General features: G+C 45.1%; 2 protein-coding genes across 2 annotated transcripts; one reads left to right on the top strand and one right to left on the bottom strand.

The window, feature by feature from the left end:
- The first annotated feature begins 202 nt into the window (after nucleotides 1–202).
- On the top strand, nucleotides 203–4,721 carry LOC118403629 (alpha-2 adrenergic receptor-like). The gene is made up of 4 exons (XM_035802405.1): nucleotides 203–382; nucleotides 2,053–2,136; nucleotides 2,576–2,760; nucleotides 3,361–4,721. The coding sequence occupies exons 1-4, from the start codon at nucleotides 233–235 to the stop codon at nucleotides 4,463–4,465; spliced, it is 1,524 nt and encodes a 507-aa protein (XP_035658298.1). The 5' UTR covers nucleotides 203–232; the 3' UTR covers nucleotides 4,466–4,721.
- Nucleotides 4,722–7,869: 3,148 nt separating this feature from the next.
- On the bottom strand, nucleotides 7,870–12,358 carry LOC118403399. The gene is made up of 3 exons (XM_035802109.1): nucleotides 12,169–12,358; nucleotides 9,061–9,214; nucleotides 7,870–8,341 (listed from the first exon to the last, which is right to left on the bottom strand). The coding sequence occupies exons 1-3, from the start codon at nucleotides 12,325–12,327 to the stop codon at nucleotides 8,202–8,204; spliced, it is 453 nt and encodes a 150-aa protein (XP_035658002.1). The 5' UTR covers nucleotides 12,328–12,358; the 3' UTR covers nucleotides 7,870–8,201.
- Between the last annotated feature and the right edge of the window lie 1,051 nt (nucleotides 12,359–13,409).

Here is a 13,409-nt window from a genome sequence, read left to right as displayed (position 1 = left end):
ATTCTTCCGGGAGATTTACGTCATCAGAGCCCTACGTAGGTGGACTTCAGCCGACTTCTTCTTAGAAAGGACGATCTGAATCGCACAAGACGTAGCAAAGATCGCTCTGATATTCTACTAGTGTTTCAAGAACTCTTGATTCTTCAAATTTCTAGTCAGTGTACAATCAGAAGCAGCAGACGTTTTACTTTTAGCTCTTCTCAAAAGACTGGATAAACAAAACTGATACAACATGTCCAACGAGAATGGCACTAACCTAAGCCAAACGGCGGGGAACATCCTTCTTCAGACGGCGGCTTCGGCGTACAGTATTCCCGCCAAGGTGGCCATCGGACTCTCGGCATCATCGGTTATGGTCATGATCATTGTGGGAAACATACTGGTGAGTTTTTCCTCTCCTCATTAAGATCCTTTGCTGTCGTATGAATCCATATACATATTCTTTGTGTCTTTTACATTATTGCTGTGCAGGCAGGTAAATCGTGTATGGTTTCATCCTGTTTCACACCTGTTGTGCTGGTGTGCATGCCAGTTACGCCGAAGGGACTCTTTATACAGTAGAAGCCAGTTAATTGCACAACGGATTAACGCACACTTCTGTTAACTGCACGGAATCCCAAAATCCCAAACCGGTGAGGTCAAGCTGGAAACCTTTGCTTTATTGCACAACCCGGATAATTGCGAGAAATACGCTGGCAAATAGCCTTACCAATTAAACGGCTTGCTTTTGACAAGGAAAATGTTGCGCTGCTCTCATGTGGCAAATACAAAGCAAAATGCTTGATAACGTAAATGTAGCCCCAATTGCAAAGCCCGTGTGAGCAGTAGGTTGTTATATCCACTGCCTATGGCACGGTATTCGGAGGCGGGGCCCATCCCTCTCTTTCCACCATCTTTCACCTCCCTAACCGAAGTCAAGGACCCATTTGAACAACGGGGAGGAGTGTAGAAAGTCGTGTTTCCCAAAGGTACAAGATCGGTGGCATGACGGGATCTAAACCGGGAACTCTGGGTTTTGGGTCAAACACCCTGCTGTCATGCCATACGACCCCGCAAAAACGGTTATACGTATACCCGATACAGATTTGGAGCCAAAATTTCAATTCGATATTTGCCAAGAGAAATTTAGTTTTGCGAAATATGTGTAGTTGGCCTACTGCGCCCGCGCATCGGGTGGAAATACATTAAAGGTGATGCTTGAATAATATGCTATGATACTATCCGTTCCTCAAATTCTTTTACTCTAATCTCATAGAAAATTTGCTTGTCATTATGTCTGTGGACATTTGGTTCTCATGTACCTTTTCGTTGCGAAGTGTTACATTCGTTCAAACGGTAACTTGCAAGAGGATACACCAAGGCGTCTTGCAGATAATCAAATATCCTGTGTTTGAAGTGCAGAATAAGAGGCCAGGTTGCCCCAGGGGACGTACATGTATGGCGCTATCGCCACCTTAAGGTTCAGACTTAAAGCTACAAATATAAAGTCACCGACAAATGAGTCAAAGCAAAGACGTAAATGAAATCAGGATGCATAAGGTTAGTGAACGCTGCGGAATATTATGTGCACAAAAATGATGGCGTGCATAACTGTCGTCACTTAGCGGAAATAACGTCATCAACTAATTATGTAACAGGTACGCATAGTTGTCGTCACAGAGTGGAAATGACTCAATTAATAATAATTAATAATCAATCATTAATATGTTACAGGCATGCAAAAATGTCACTGAGCGGTGATAACTTGATAGTCATTGTACCAACTTTCTAAAGTCAAACATGGTCCAAGTTAGTTTACGTGAAGATAGGGTTTTACAATGCCAGTAGTGGCCAATATATACTCCATCAAACAGAACCCTTAGTAGCGAAATGGATTATAGTTTTGTGTATCACCCATTCACAACTTTTCGCAGACAATTAGGTCCAGGATCAGGACCTGATCCTCTGGACCTGTGCCGTACCTGTACCTGAATTTTCGATACTTTACTATACTATACTATACTTCGTTGCCCATGTGCACCCTTAGGGACAACGTCATCAATTATGTTACAGGTATGCATAGCTGTCGTCACGGAGCGGAAGTTACGTCATCCCCAGAACTGGTTCCTGGTGTCATTGGCCGCTAGTGACCTACTGGTATGTCTTTATTTCGTATTTTAGTCTCCTAATTAAACAAAAGGGGACAATAACACAGAAACTGTCTCATTGTAATCTTTTACTTTTGCCAATGAAGTTAGTTTTGCAGAAGTCTGACCGCTGCGATACAAACAAGCAGATTTATATTTCTAAGTGCGCATGCGTAGCGAGATACAGTACTAGTACCCAACCTATAGTAGTGTTTTTTTTGATAGAAGAAAAACTTCGTCAACACCTCCCACTATTTTGCATTTACCCAAACAATATTGCATATCTTCTGTGTCTCTATACCTCATTGTGCATCAGGTAGTGTTTGGAACAGCCAGAGTATCATATTTGGCCATTGAGGGCAGGCTGTTATGTTTACCAGTATCTCCCCCACCATTGTATCTTCTGTGTATGCCACACATTCTCCTAGCAGATTTCCCCATTATTGCAGGTAGGGACGCTCATCATGCCGTTCGCGTTGGCATATGAGCTGATGGGTTACTGGGCGTTCGGGCCGGTGTGGTGTGAGATCTGGCTGGCCATGGACGTGTTCGCCTGTACCGCCTCTATCTTCAACCTGTGTCTCATCGCGCTGGAGCGGTACCGCTGCGTCGTCAACCCGACAGCATACAGCAGGTACGTACGACACATTGAGACCGTCTGTACACGATGTTCCAGACGATGTTCCGATGTGTACGGTTTGTGGTCGCTTGTATTAGCAACGACACCTACCTGCAGTATATAACTGACGGGCGGTCACCAAAACGCGTTGGTTTGGAATGAAACACTTGGTTCTGTACGATAAATGTTGTTATCCAGTGAGGCACGTACGTTTAGGACCGCATCTACTAGCAGCGACACCTACCTGCGGTGCATAACTGACAAGCAGCCGCCAAAACGTTGGTTTGCAGCGAACACTTGGTTGTGTACAAAATAAAACACTCTTGTCCAGTGATGCAAGTGCGTTTAGGCCCACATCTGTTAGCAGCGACACCTACCTGCAGTGCGTATTTAATAGACGGACACCAAAATGTTGCTCTGGAAGAGGGTTGTCTTCAGTTGTCACACTCATTCCTTGGGAACCCGTGTTGTTAATTTTCGTACTTACTTCTGTCATTTCAAGCTTCAACAACACATTTTTATCAGTTTTATTTTACTTCAGGTTTTGCTGATTCGGTAATGTAGCCTATGATACATGTACACATCATACATTCATATTTTGTTTGTTTCTCGCAGCCCAACGATCAACCGGCGCCAGGGGATCCTGATCGCAGGAGCTTACATCACCGCCGCTGCCATCTCCCTCCCGCCGCTGTTCGGCTGGGCCGAGCCCCGGGCGCAGGATGGCGCCCTCCCGGAGTGCCCACTACACCAGTCCCTTGGCTACGTCGCCTTCTCGGCCACTGCGAGCTTCTACATCCCTCTCATAGTCATGGTGACGGCCTACATCTGTCTGATCGTGGCAACCCGAGCGCACCTCCGAAAGAAGCTGACCAACTGTCCTCCGGCAACTCCTATAGCGTCTCGTTCAAGAACGCCCATGACAACCCCAAAGATAAGGAAGGAGAAGAAAGATGGCCATGTTACAAACGACGTGAACCATCTTAAACCACCGACGAGTATCCGTTTGCAGGTGTTGAGCTTCGATAGCGGCATGGGTTCCCACAGCGCAGCTGGTAGTATCAGCCAAGCCTCGCCATGCAGCAAGCCAAAGAACGGAGCAGGCAAGAACGGGGAGCCTTTTAAAGCCGCGGCCATCTCGGGAACTACGGAGAAAAATCAAGGGGGCAAGGAGAAAAACGGCGGATGCCAGTGTGGTCAGGATGGCGCAGACATCTCCAAAGAGAATGGCACAGAAAAGGAGTTGAAGACGGCGGCACAACAGCTCAACGTAGCGCCCAGGTGTGCTATCGAGACGGAAGACAGCTCTCTCCAAGCGCAAGCACAGAGCACCGACTGCATCAAAGTTCTGCAGCGAGTCGGCACCAGGTTGGAGATGCAGTTCGACAGGAATCGCAAGGACGAGCCCAGTCCTGGTGGGGAGAGGCTGAAGATTTTACAGTCTCGGGAGCGGCGGTTCACGCTGATCATCGGGCTCGTCATGGGGGCGTTCATTGTGTGCTGGTACCCGTTCTTCCAGCTCTATCCCATCGTTATCGCCTGTGAGTCGTGCAAGGTGCCTGAAGTTGTCTTCAAGTTCTTCTTCTGGATCGGATACTGCAACAGCGCCGCCAACCCGATCATCTATACTATATTTAACAAGGACTTCAGGGGCGCCTTTCTGAGAATCATCACTTGCGGCGTCCGCAACAATCGTACGCATGGCGCCAACGGTAGATGAAGACCGTGAAAAGAGCTCACACCAGTTAAATTGACCGACGAGATATTCTTCCACTGGTCGCGACAAAGAGGACAGGCGCTATGTACAGTATTTACAGGTTCATTGTACCCTGGAAATTCCTCTACCTCTTTTTGACAGGACCAGGGCTAAACATCCAGTCCTAAGAACTGCGATTATGTCGGGTGAGTGACAACAGCCGGGAATCGAACTCACAACCTCTTGTTCCGCAGGCAAGAATCGGAAACCACCGGGTATACACACGTTCATCTGGGCCGCACACTTCTTCATTGGAACGTGTCTGAACTCCCAAGACACAGCCACGCCACTGCGAGGATGGTCGTCAATGACTACTGCAGATACAATTAGTGTTTGAGAAATGCTAGAAAGGTTGCAATGCGCGCATATGGCCCTCCCTTTTCGACAGGAGAAGAACGCGACGTCTCGTCACATTGTACAAAATTGTAAACGATATCATTAAGATACCATCAAACCAATACCTCAAACCTGCCCAACGTCGCGAAGTACTAATTAATACCAGCCAACAAGGATTGTTTTAAATTTTCTTTTTTCCGTGCACAATCAACAATTAGAACCAACTGCCAGGCCACATTGTTCAGCCCCAGACAGTTGAGGACTTCAGGGCCGGATTAGCCACCTCGCCTTAGCCCGTACGCCTCCCCCCTCAGAGATACCCCAATAGTGGTGGTTGTACAAACGTCGTACGATCAAAACCTGCAGGCATTTTGGGACGGTCGCGCATTGTCGTGCCAATATAAAATTCAGCCGTTTTGTTACGGAAAAGACTGTCTTGTAATTGTATTAAGATTGTCGTACAAAAGGTATTCTTGAAAAGTTTAGTACAAATTTAGAATTCAGCTATATTGTCACTATGAAAAAGACTGTCTCAGGTCCTTGGCCGGTCGGTACTGTCACAGCCTACAGGAAAGAAAATACGACATGAAAGTCGGGTTACGGCCTACGTTAACCTTGAGACGTCTTAGAACTACGTTTCGTACGACTTTTCCAGACTCATTTCCAAGTGCTGTTCCAATAATGAAACAAATAAGGCTGTAAATTCATGGCAATAATAAGCGATTTTGCCTCCTTTTCAACCAATTGCCAACTTCGCGATGCTTCATATTTGGAAAACAAAAGATTCCTCATATCTAATGTGCTGAAATTTATCACACTTGTGAATGGATTCATATAACAAGTGACTTTCACCTGTACAAATGAAAACTTTAAGATTTCATTCACCCTCGCCGTGATGGACACATTAGTCTTTTCAATAAGTGTGGCAACTTCTTAAGCGTTGTCCAGTTTGTGGCTCTCTTCGAACACGGAGTCTCAGTCTTTGCGCCCTTACCTGAAGGGCGTCCTTACCTGAAAATAGGTACTAATTTTCACTTGGATGATGTGAGGAAATTGGGAAAAATTTCACTTCCCAAATAAGTCACATAAGTCACATAATGGGGCCTGTCGGGGATTCAAGCCCAGAAGTTTAGATCCTAAGGAAAAATAGGTAAAAACAAGCCATAAGACTACATTGTCTCTGTTAGTGTACAGAGTCTGTGCTGTTGTAAATGTTCACTCAGAGCTTCATTCTCGTCGATGTATTTTTTTCGTTAATATGATTAATGTTGAAAATAGATGTTATTGTTTGATTATTGTTGTGAAGTTAGGCCATACTGTGTATATGCCTTGACACTTACATTTTATATTGAAAATAAGGGGTACAACGGCAGTGGTATCAGAGGATTCAAACCCAAAACCTCTGGGTTATGGGCCAAACGCCTTAACCACAGCATATCAACAACAGCATGTTATCCATACGATCAAATCAGTATAGCTTAATTTACAGAACATTACAGACTAGTATACGAAACTCGTAATTGACTAAACTGTAATATTACGTTGGCTACACGTGCACCGTAGTGTATGTAAAGATGTTTTGTGTCGGTATATGTTGTATAAAGATAAATTGTAAAGATGTATACAAGAAATTCAAAGAACTGAAAGAAACTATGTTTCAAATCACGTGGATATTTGATGTACATGTATCTGTAGATGGATAAGATGTATGAAACAATTTTGATAACCTTTTACAGATTACTCTTGATACAAAATTTAGATGTCAAATTTTTCACCACGATGCACATCTTGTTAAAAACTAGTGTGTACATTTTGTTTGTAATGTACTTTTTGAGGTTTGATGATTACGTGGCACGATTGTTTCAGTGATGAGCTCTTGACGTAATGCAGAATTTTGTTAGAAGCGGAATTATTCTAAACGAAATTTTACGATCGACCAGGACACGCTTTTTTCAACACAGTCTTGTTTAAGTGTTATTTGTTGTATTCAATATCAATTACGTTTCACATCGTTGCGTGTATTGCAAAGCTTGTATCTCACCGGCACTGTACCAAATTGCGCTAGTATGAGCAAGTTGCGAATGTGTATGTGCCAATTTTCCCTTGTGGTCACACTGGCAAGCAACGCATAATTTACGTTGGAAGCCCAGATGACTAGGTTATTGGAAATCACAGCATCGCTAGCTACTGAATGAAAAACAAATGTACAATGATTAAACTGAATCAAAAAGAGATTTGCAGTGATAATATTTATTATTGCCAGCGCAACAAAGATAGGATATCATGAAATATGAATGCGCCAATTTGCGTCATTTTGGGAATAACCAATTTTTACAAAAATCGCAATTTCAGGCGACTTAATTGCACCGATTGGCGCCGGTTTGCGACAGTTTACGAATGCCTAGCGTAATTTGGTACAGTTCAGTGAAATATCTGCTTTGTTATTGGCGTGGATGAAGAATAAATTATGGAATCTGTGAAAGCTCCCATTGCCTTTTTTATTTCAATACCTTTCACTGACTATTTCAATATCTCACTGATTTCGACATATATTATTGTTGTACACATTACGTATAACATAAGGAATTACAAACTACATGTAAAAGTCACACAAGACTCTCTCTTTTGAAGCAAAATACTAGTAAAAGATCCAACACCACGACCCACCCAACGTTCTCCACATTTATGAACAAAGAGCCACTTTCCTCTAATATCATAGCTAAAGGTGGGGTCACACCTGCGTATATATTGAAGTCCGTATGAGGCGCGAATTGGAGAATTTGCCTCCACCAGGCCCCACAGGTCGTTGGAAAAATAATAGAAATTGGAAAAACGTAAACAGGTAACATGTCAAACGAGTTAGCTGGGTCGCTAACCATACTTATCGGTCAGCTAACTCATCTGGCATGTTATGTATCTATATTTGTCCAATTTGTACTATTTTTCCAGCGACCTGTGGAGCCTGGTAGAGACTAAGAGCTTCATACGCACCTCAAACGGACTTGAATATATACGCATGTGTGACCCTTAACACTATTATTTAAGTGGTTCCCTTCTTTTAAATAGTGTTGATCACTGTCTATTGTCTCTTATGTATGTCTCTTATGTTTCTACCATGTATACGTTCTTGCCTTCTGCTACGAACTTGCACGCGAACTTTCGCTACAAACTTTTACAGTAAACTATGAATACCGAAAGAAATAACCAGAGAAAACAACTAAATACTTTTGACGATTGCAAAACGTCACCTCAAGACCTAAGTACGCAAACACAAGACATAATAAGTACATCCACGCATGTGCAAGACCTAAATACTTCGACGCTTAGTACGTCAACGGTAGACCTTAGTACTTCAACGCTAGACCTAAGTGTGTTTGCTCCAATCGTAGTAGGCGTACTTGGGGGCGAACTCCTTCTCCCCCATGTCATTTTTGTCGGCGGCCTTTTCTTCGTCGTCTTTGATCTTCACAGGACCTGTACTGGACACGGCGTAGTACGGAGGAGCTGGGGACAGAAAAAAAGATCAGTCAATATTCGTTTCAGCTCGCTGGAGCTATGATAGATAAACTGTATAGGGCAATACCTCACACTACTGCCAGATGTCGCTGCTGCAGCGTAAAGAATGCGATCCCAAACGTGACTGAGTTTATATCTCTGGGAGTCAGTTTTGCCCAGAGAAAGGTGAAACACTGTCATGCACCGAAACTTGAGCAGAAGAATATGTACTAGCTGTGTCTTAAGACCTTTCTTATGTACTTTTGTTATGTTATGTTAATACGTTCCGGATATCACAGGGGTACCTATCGGTGTTATTACGGGTAGGTCACGGCGTCTACTTGTTACCGAGTCCCTGGTTAATTTCAACTTCGACTTAAAATCAACCAGGGGTCCGGCATCGTTCCCAAAATATCCCACATGGCCGTGACGAAGGGTTCACGGCTCAAAAGTGATAAAATATTGGCTGGTAGGGCCCCTTTTCAATTGTGACCAAAGTAAAACCGGTTCAATTCTTCGACGGGCATCTCGGTTTGAGCTACACCCGTCTTTCGGAATGTTGCTACGATGTTTAAGGAGGTGCCTCGAGCACATTACAGGAGAAGGGCTAGAAACCCTTCAAAAACACTACTGAAAGAGCAAAGGAACTTCAACTCCTACATACCACAAGACACTACAGGAGTCTGGACGAACCAACCAACGAATATATGTCTACTTGTAGTACTCACGTGGAAGACTTGGGTCGGTGGATGTCGGCTGTTCCTCCGGTTGTGACGGGAACGAAGGGGCTAGTGGGTAATAGCTCCTCAGCGGGATGGAGCCGATGGTGATGGGCACGTCCACTTCCAGGTCCTTGTGTGGGCCGGGGATGTTCACGATGAACTGGGCAGAACGGAAATGGGTCAAAGTAGGGGTGTGCACCGGTACAGAAAATTCAGGTACAGGTACGGTCCAGGTCCAGGGTATCAAGTACAGGTCCGTACCTAAATCTGGACCTAATTACCTGAGAAAAGTTGTAAATGGGAGATTCTTAAAACAATGGTCCATTCTAGTTCTAGTTCGTAATCCGCAAACTTCCAATAGGAATATCACGCGGATGGAGGAGGCGCAGAGGCTGGACCACGTATGCGATGACAGCAACCTGTTCTTGAAAGTGTCCAGTGAGGGGCTGTCGACAATGTAGGCGGAGAGGCTGTTCCATTCAGGAATTGTCCTGGCGTAGTAGGCATACTTTGCTGTGTCACACCTGTATCGTAGGGTTCGGTATTTATGTGAGTGGTTGGCTCTGGTGCTCATGTGTGCTGGTGTGATGCGAGTAGGCGGGATGGCCACAAGACCGTTGGTAATCTTGTACATCATTACAAGTCGTGCGTTTTGACGTCGCGACTGGAGTGACGGCCATTTCAGGTCCTGTAGGAGGGCAGTAACACTAACATCAGACCTGCGGTGGTTACTCGTCACGAACCGTGCCGCTCTCCTGTTGACCATTTCAAGTGCATCGATGTCCTTTCTCAGGTAAGGATCCCAGACGACTGCCCCGTACTCGACGGTGGAGCGGACTAAGCTGAAGTATGCAGTATCGCGGACTTGTCGAGGACAGTAGCGGAGATTTCGACTGAGAAAGTGAAGTGTATGGTTGGCTCGTTTCACTGTTGTGTTGACATGAGATGACCATTTCAGGTCATTACTGAAAGTGACACCGAGATACTTGGCTTTCTCTGTCTGTTGGAGTAATTCGCCACACATCTCGTACATCCAAGTGAGAGGGTTCTTGTTACGCGTGATGGACATCGTGTTGCACTTCTTAGGGTTGAATTTCATGCCACAAGTAGTTGCCCAATCCTGTAATGCGATGAGATCTCTCTGCAGGATTACTTGGTCTTCCTGCCCGTGGATCTCTCGATACACAAGACAATCGTCGGCAAAGAGCCTAGCAGTAGTTCCAGGTGTCAGACAAGATGGTAAGTCATTCATGAATACCAGGAACAAAATCGGACCGAGGACCGTGCCTTGAGGAACTCCAGAGAGAACACGCGTTGACGGGGAACACTCACCATCCGCTACCACCCACATGGATCTGTCCTGGAGGAAAGAACTCATCCATCGGAGGATGGGACCCCTAATGCCGTAGTGAGCGAGTTAACTGAGGAGCCTCTCGTGCGGTACCGTGTCGAAAGCACGACTAAAATCCAGTATACCCATGTCCACTTGCACCTTCTTGTCGTAGGCTGACGCGAGATCGTCGACGGTGAGAAGCAGTTGGGTTTCGCAAGAGTGGGCTTTGCGAAATCCATGTTGGAATTCTGTGAGGAGATGGTGTTTCTCTAGGTGGCTCAGGATGTGCTTACATAAGACATGTTCCATGAGCTTGGATATTACACAGGTTAGCGAAACTGGCCTGTAGTTGCCCGGATCATGTCCTCCGCCTTTTTTGAAGACAGGAGTTACCATGGCCTTAGTCCAGTCTTCTGGGACACTCCCATGTTGCAGTGACTGGTTGAAGAGGGCTGCAAGCAAAGGGGCTAGCTCGCCTGCCAGTTCCTTGAGTACGCGATTCGGGATCCCGTCAGGGCCGGACGCTTTGTGCGGTTTTACGGCATTAAGGAGTTTACGAACTCCAGCTGGGTGCACAGTAAGGTCAGAAATGGGTGGGTGTGAAGGACCCATCCAACGAACATAGTTCAATACCTCTGACACAAACACAGACTTAAACTCCTGCAACAAGATGAAGGCTTTGTCCTTAGCATCTGAGAACAGTTTTCCTTGGTGCTTGAGGGGTGGAACACCAATGAAGTCCTGGCGTTGGGCTTTAATGTACTTCCAGAAGGGTTTCTGGCTCCCTTCATCCAGCCCTTCCTTGATGGAGCTGTTAATGTACTGGGATCTGGCGCGTTTGAGATCACGGGCAGTCTCCTTTTTCACTTGACGAGTCCATTTCGCTTCAAAGGAGTATCCGACTCCCACTCGCGTTTTAGAATCTAATCTTCGTGTAAACAATGCTAAGTTTGACTATAGAAACTTGGTAGAAATGACTATAGACTCTACCCTACTTCGCTCTTGTTATTTCCTTCAACCGTAAAGCCCAAAACGTGTGGACGCCTGCTGACATAATCTGTTCATTTTCAAATCGGTCCAAGATCCGGTCCACTGCATGTACTGATTTATTTCAGGTCCGTTTTTGGACCGGTTCAACACACAAAAAAAGTTTTTTTTTTAGCCTGGATACAAGACTGTTTCCTACTCCCGAGAATGTCTGTCACAGGCCCCACTTAGGTAGATCCTGATTGAGTTCGAGGGTCTGGCATCCAGGCTAAGTAAAAGTAGGTTCACGTTTCCACCTGCGCATGGGAGAGGTCAAAGGTGAAAGCTCCTACCTTGTAAACATTCTTTGTCTAGACCATGCTTTGTTAATGCCAAGACGTGTTTGTTTATGTCTCAGGGACCTTCAACTTTGACATGTTACGCACAAGGCATGGCACTGCACTGCGCATATATGCATTGTTTTTCGTGTTTCTGTTTTCCTGTGTGTTTTAGGTGTGATAGACCCGTGGGGGACGCTATCAAGAAGAAAGGTACCCGTTCATCTTGTTCAATGTTCAATGTTCCCGAGTAGAGTATCAAAGGTTATCTCTTTTCCTGTCTGCAATTCCCTGCTGTCTGTTGCCTTGTGGGAACCATGCCGGATGCAAAACAAGAACAGCGACGAAGTCGAAATAATGCAAAATAATCGAAAATACAAAAAAAATGAATATTTCACGTAATCACGTGTATAAGATATAGAATTTCTAGTTTTCGGTATTTCTGTATCTCTGATTACTTTCGGTATTTCTGATTACCTTCAGCTTGTAGATAATGTCGATGACGTTACAGTAGCGCTGAGACGAAGGCGGGATGGAGGGAACCTGAATGGTGATACCACTCAGGTCAGCTGATTCCTTACCCTTGCAGCCCAGAGCCTTGATTTCACTCAGCGTCGTTCGGTCGCTTCTTTTCATCTTGTGAGGCGAGTCGGCAATGGACGTCACTTTCTGTGGTGAAAAAGTAGCATCATTGTTTACAAAATGTGAGTCTTATATCAGTCAGAAGCCCATTGACCACCGATTAACAGAGACGGAGGCCGAAAACGACTTCCTAGCACCTTTGACCCGCTGTGACGTCATATTTTCTTGTAATTTTGGGTCACGTGATATTGGACTCGGGTCATTTCCACTTGAGAAGGGTCAGAGGACTGACCAAACCTTCCTTTTAATATTGAATCAAGGGATGTAAAAAATTGTTCCCCAATGTAAGAAGGTATTTATGGCAAGGTCACATTTGTCGTAAGTCTCGACAGTACGATTTTACAAAGATTTCCAAGCTGCAGGCTATGACAGAGACAACAGTCGACAAGAAACTAGAAAAGAGCCTGTTTGGTAACAAGTGTCGCACACAGATGAACCATATACGACACTTGCACGATTATCCTACGACTGGTTTCAGGTTGTGATCGTGCGACGATCGTACGACAAATGTGATTAAACCCCTGTCACATTATCCACGATCTTCGGGCGTATCGATGGCAGATCGGCCATATTCAAGATCGACAGAGGGTTGCGCGTATTTTTCACCTGAAAACCGTCCCTGTCACATATAAGTCATACTTTGCACCTTGTACAATTGTTGTGCAATAAAGTTATTATTATAAGCGAGGATCGGGCGATTGCCCCAGAATCGTCGTCCGATCGATTTTCGCCAAATGTGACAGGGGTACAAGATTCTTTAGTCACCTGTCGCAGTTGCACTGTTGTCTCCTTGATGTCGGTGCCACTGCCGTTCTTGAGGACACCGCTCAGACGGATCATCTCCCCCGGACAGTTACGCACCCCGGTCCGTCTGGACGTGAACTTCGATGGGGTCAGAAGCGAAGTGCCAGACGCCAAGCTTCTTGGAGTCCTCAGCACTTCCTGTTGTCTGGGGAGCAAAAAATGGTATAATGAAAAATCAGATCCTCACATACATCAGCCTATCATATGTCTTCCTGGTGTTCAACAACAAATAAGTGAATGCTGTATATGGTAGATACTCTTTGAAAAAATTC

The sequence above is a fragment of the Branchiostoma floridae genome, chromosome 16 (genome assembly GCF_000003815.2).
Source record: "Branchiostoma floridae strain S238N-H82 chromosome 16, Bfl_VNyyK, whole genome shotgun sequence".
Classification (NCBI taxonomy): Eukaryota; Metazoa; Chordata; class Leptocardii; order Amphioxiformes; family Branchiostomatidae; genus Branchiostoma; species Branchiostoma floridae.
Note: the sequence above shows the minus strand (reverse complement) of the source record. Positions and strands in the feature narration are given on the sequence as shown.

Excerpts from the sequence above, each read along its gene's own strand:
- LOC118403629 (XM_035802405.1), top strand. The coding sequence starts at position 233 with ATGTCCAACGAGAATGGCACTAACCTAAGCCAAACGGCGGGGAACATC. Across the intron at positions 383-2,052 it reads TCATTGTGGGAAACATACTG|GTATGCATAGCTGTCGTCAC; the intron begins GTGAGTTTTTCC and ends ATTATGTTACAG. Across the intron at positions 2,137-2,575 it reads TGGCCGCTAGTGACCTACTG|GTAGGGACGCTCATCATGCC; the intron begins GTATGTCTTTAT and ends CCATTATTGCAG.
- LOC118403399 (XM_035802109.1), bottom strand. The coding sequence starts at position 12,327 with ATGAAAAGAAGCGACCGAACGACGCTGAGTGAAATCAAGGCTCTGGGC. Across the intron at positions 9,215-12,168 it reads ACATTATCTACAAGCTGAAG|TTCATCGTGAACATCCCCGG; the intron begins GTAATCAGAAAT and ends CGTTCTGCCCAG. Across the intron at positions 8,342-9,060 it reads CACCGACCCAAGTCTTCCAC|CTCCTCCGTACTACGCCGTG; the intron begins GTGAGTACTACA and ends TTCTGTCCCCAG.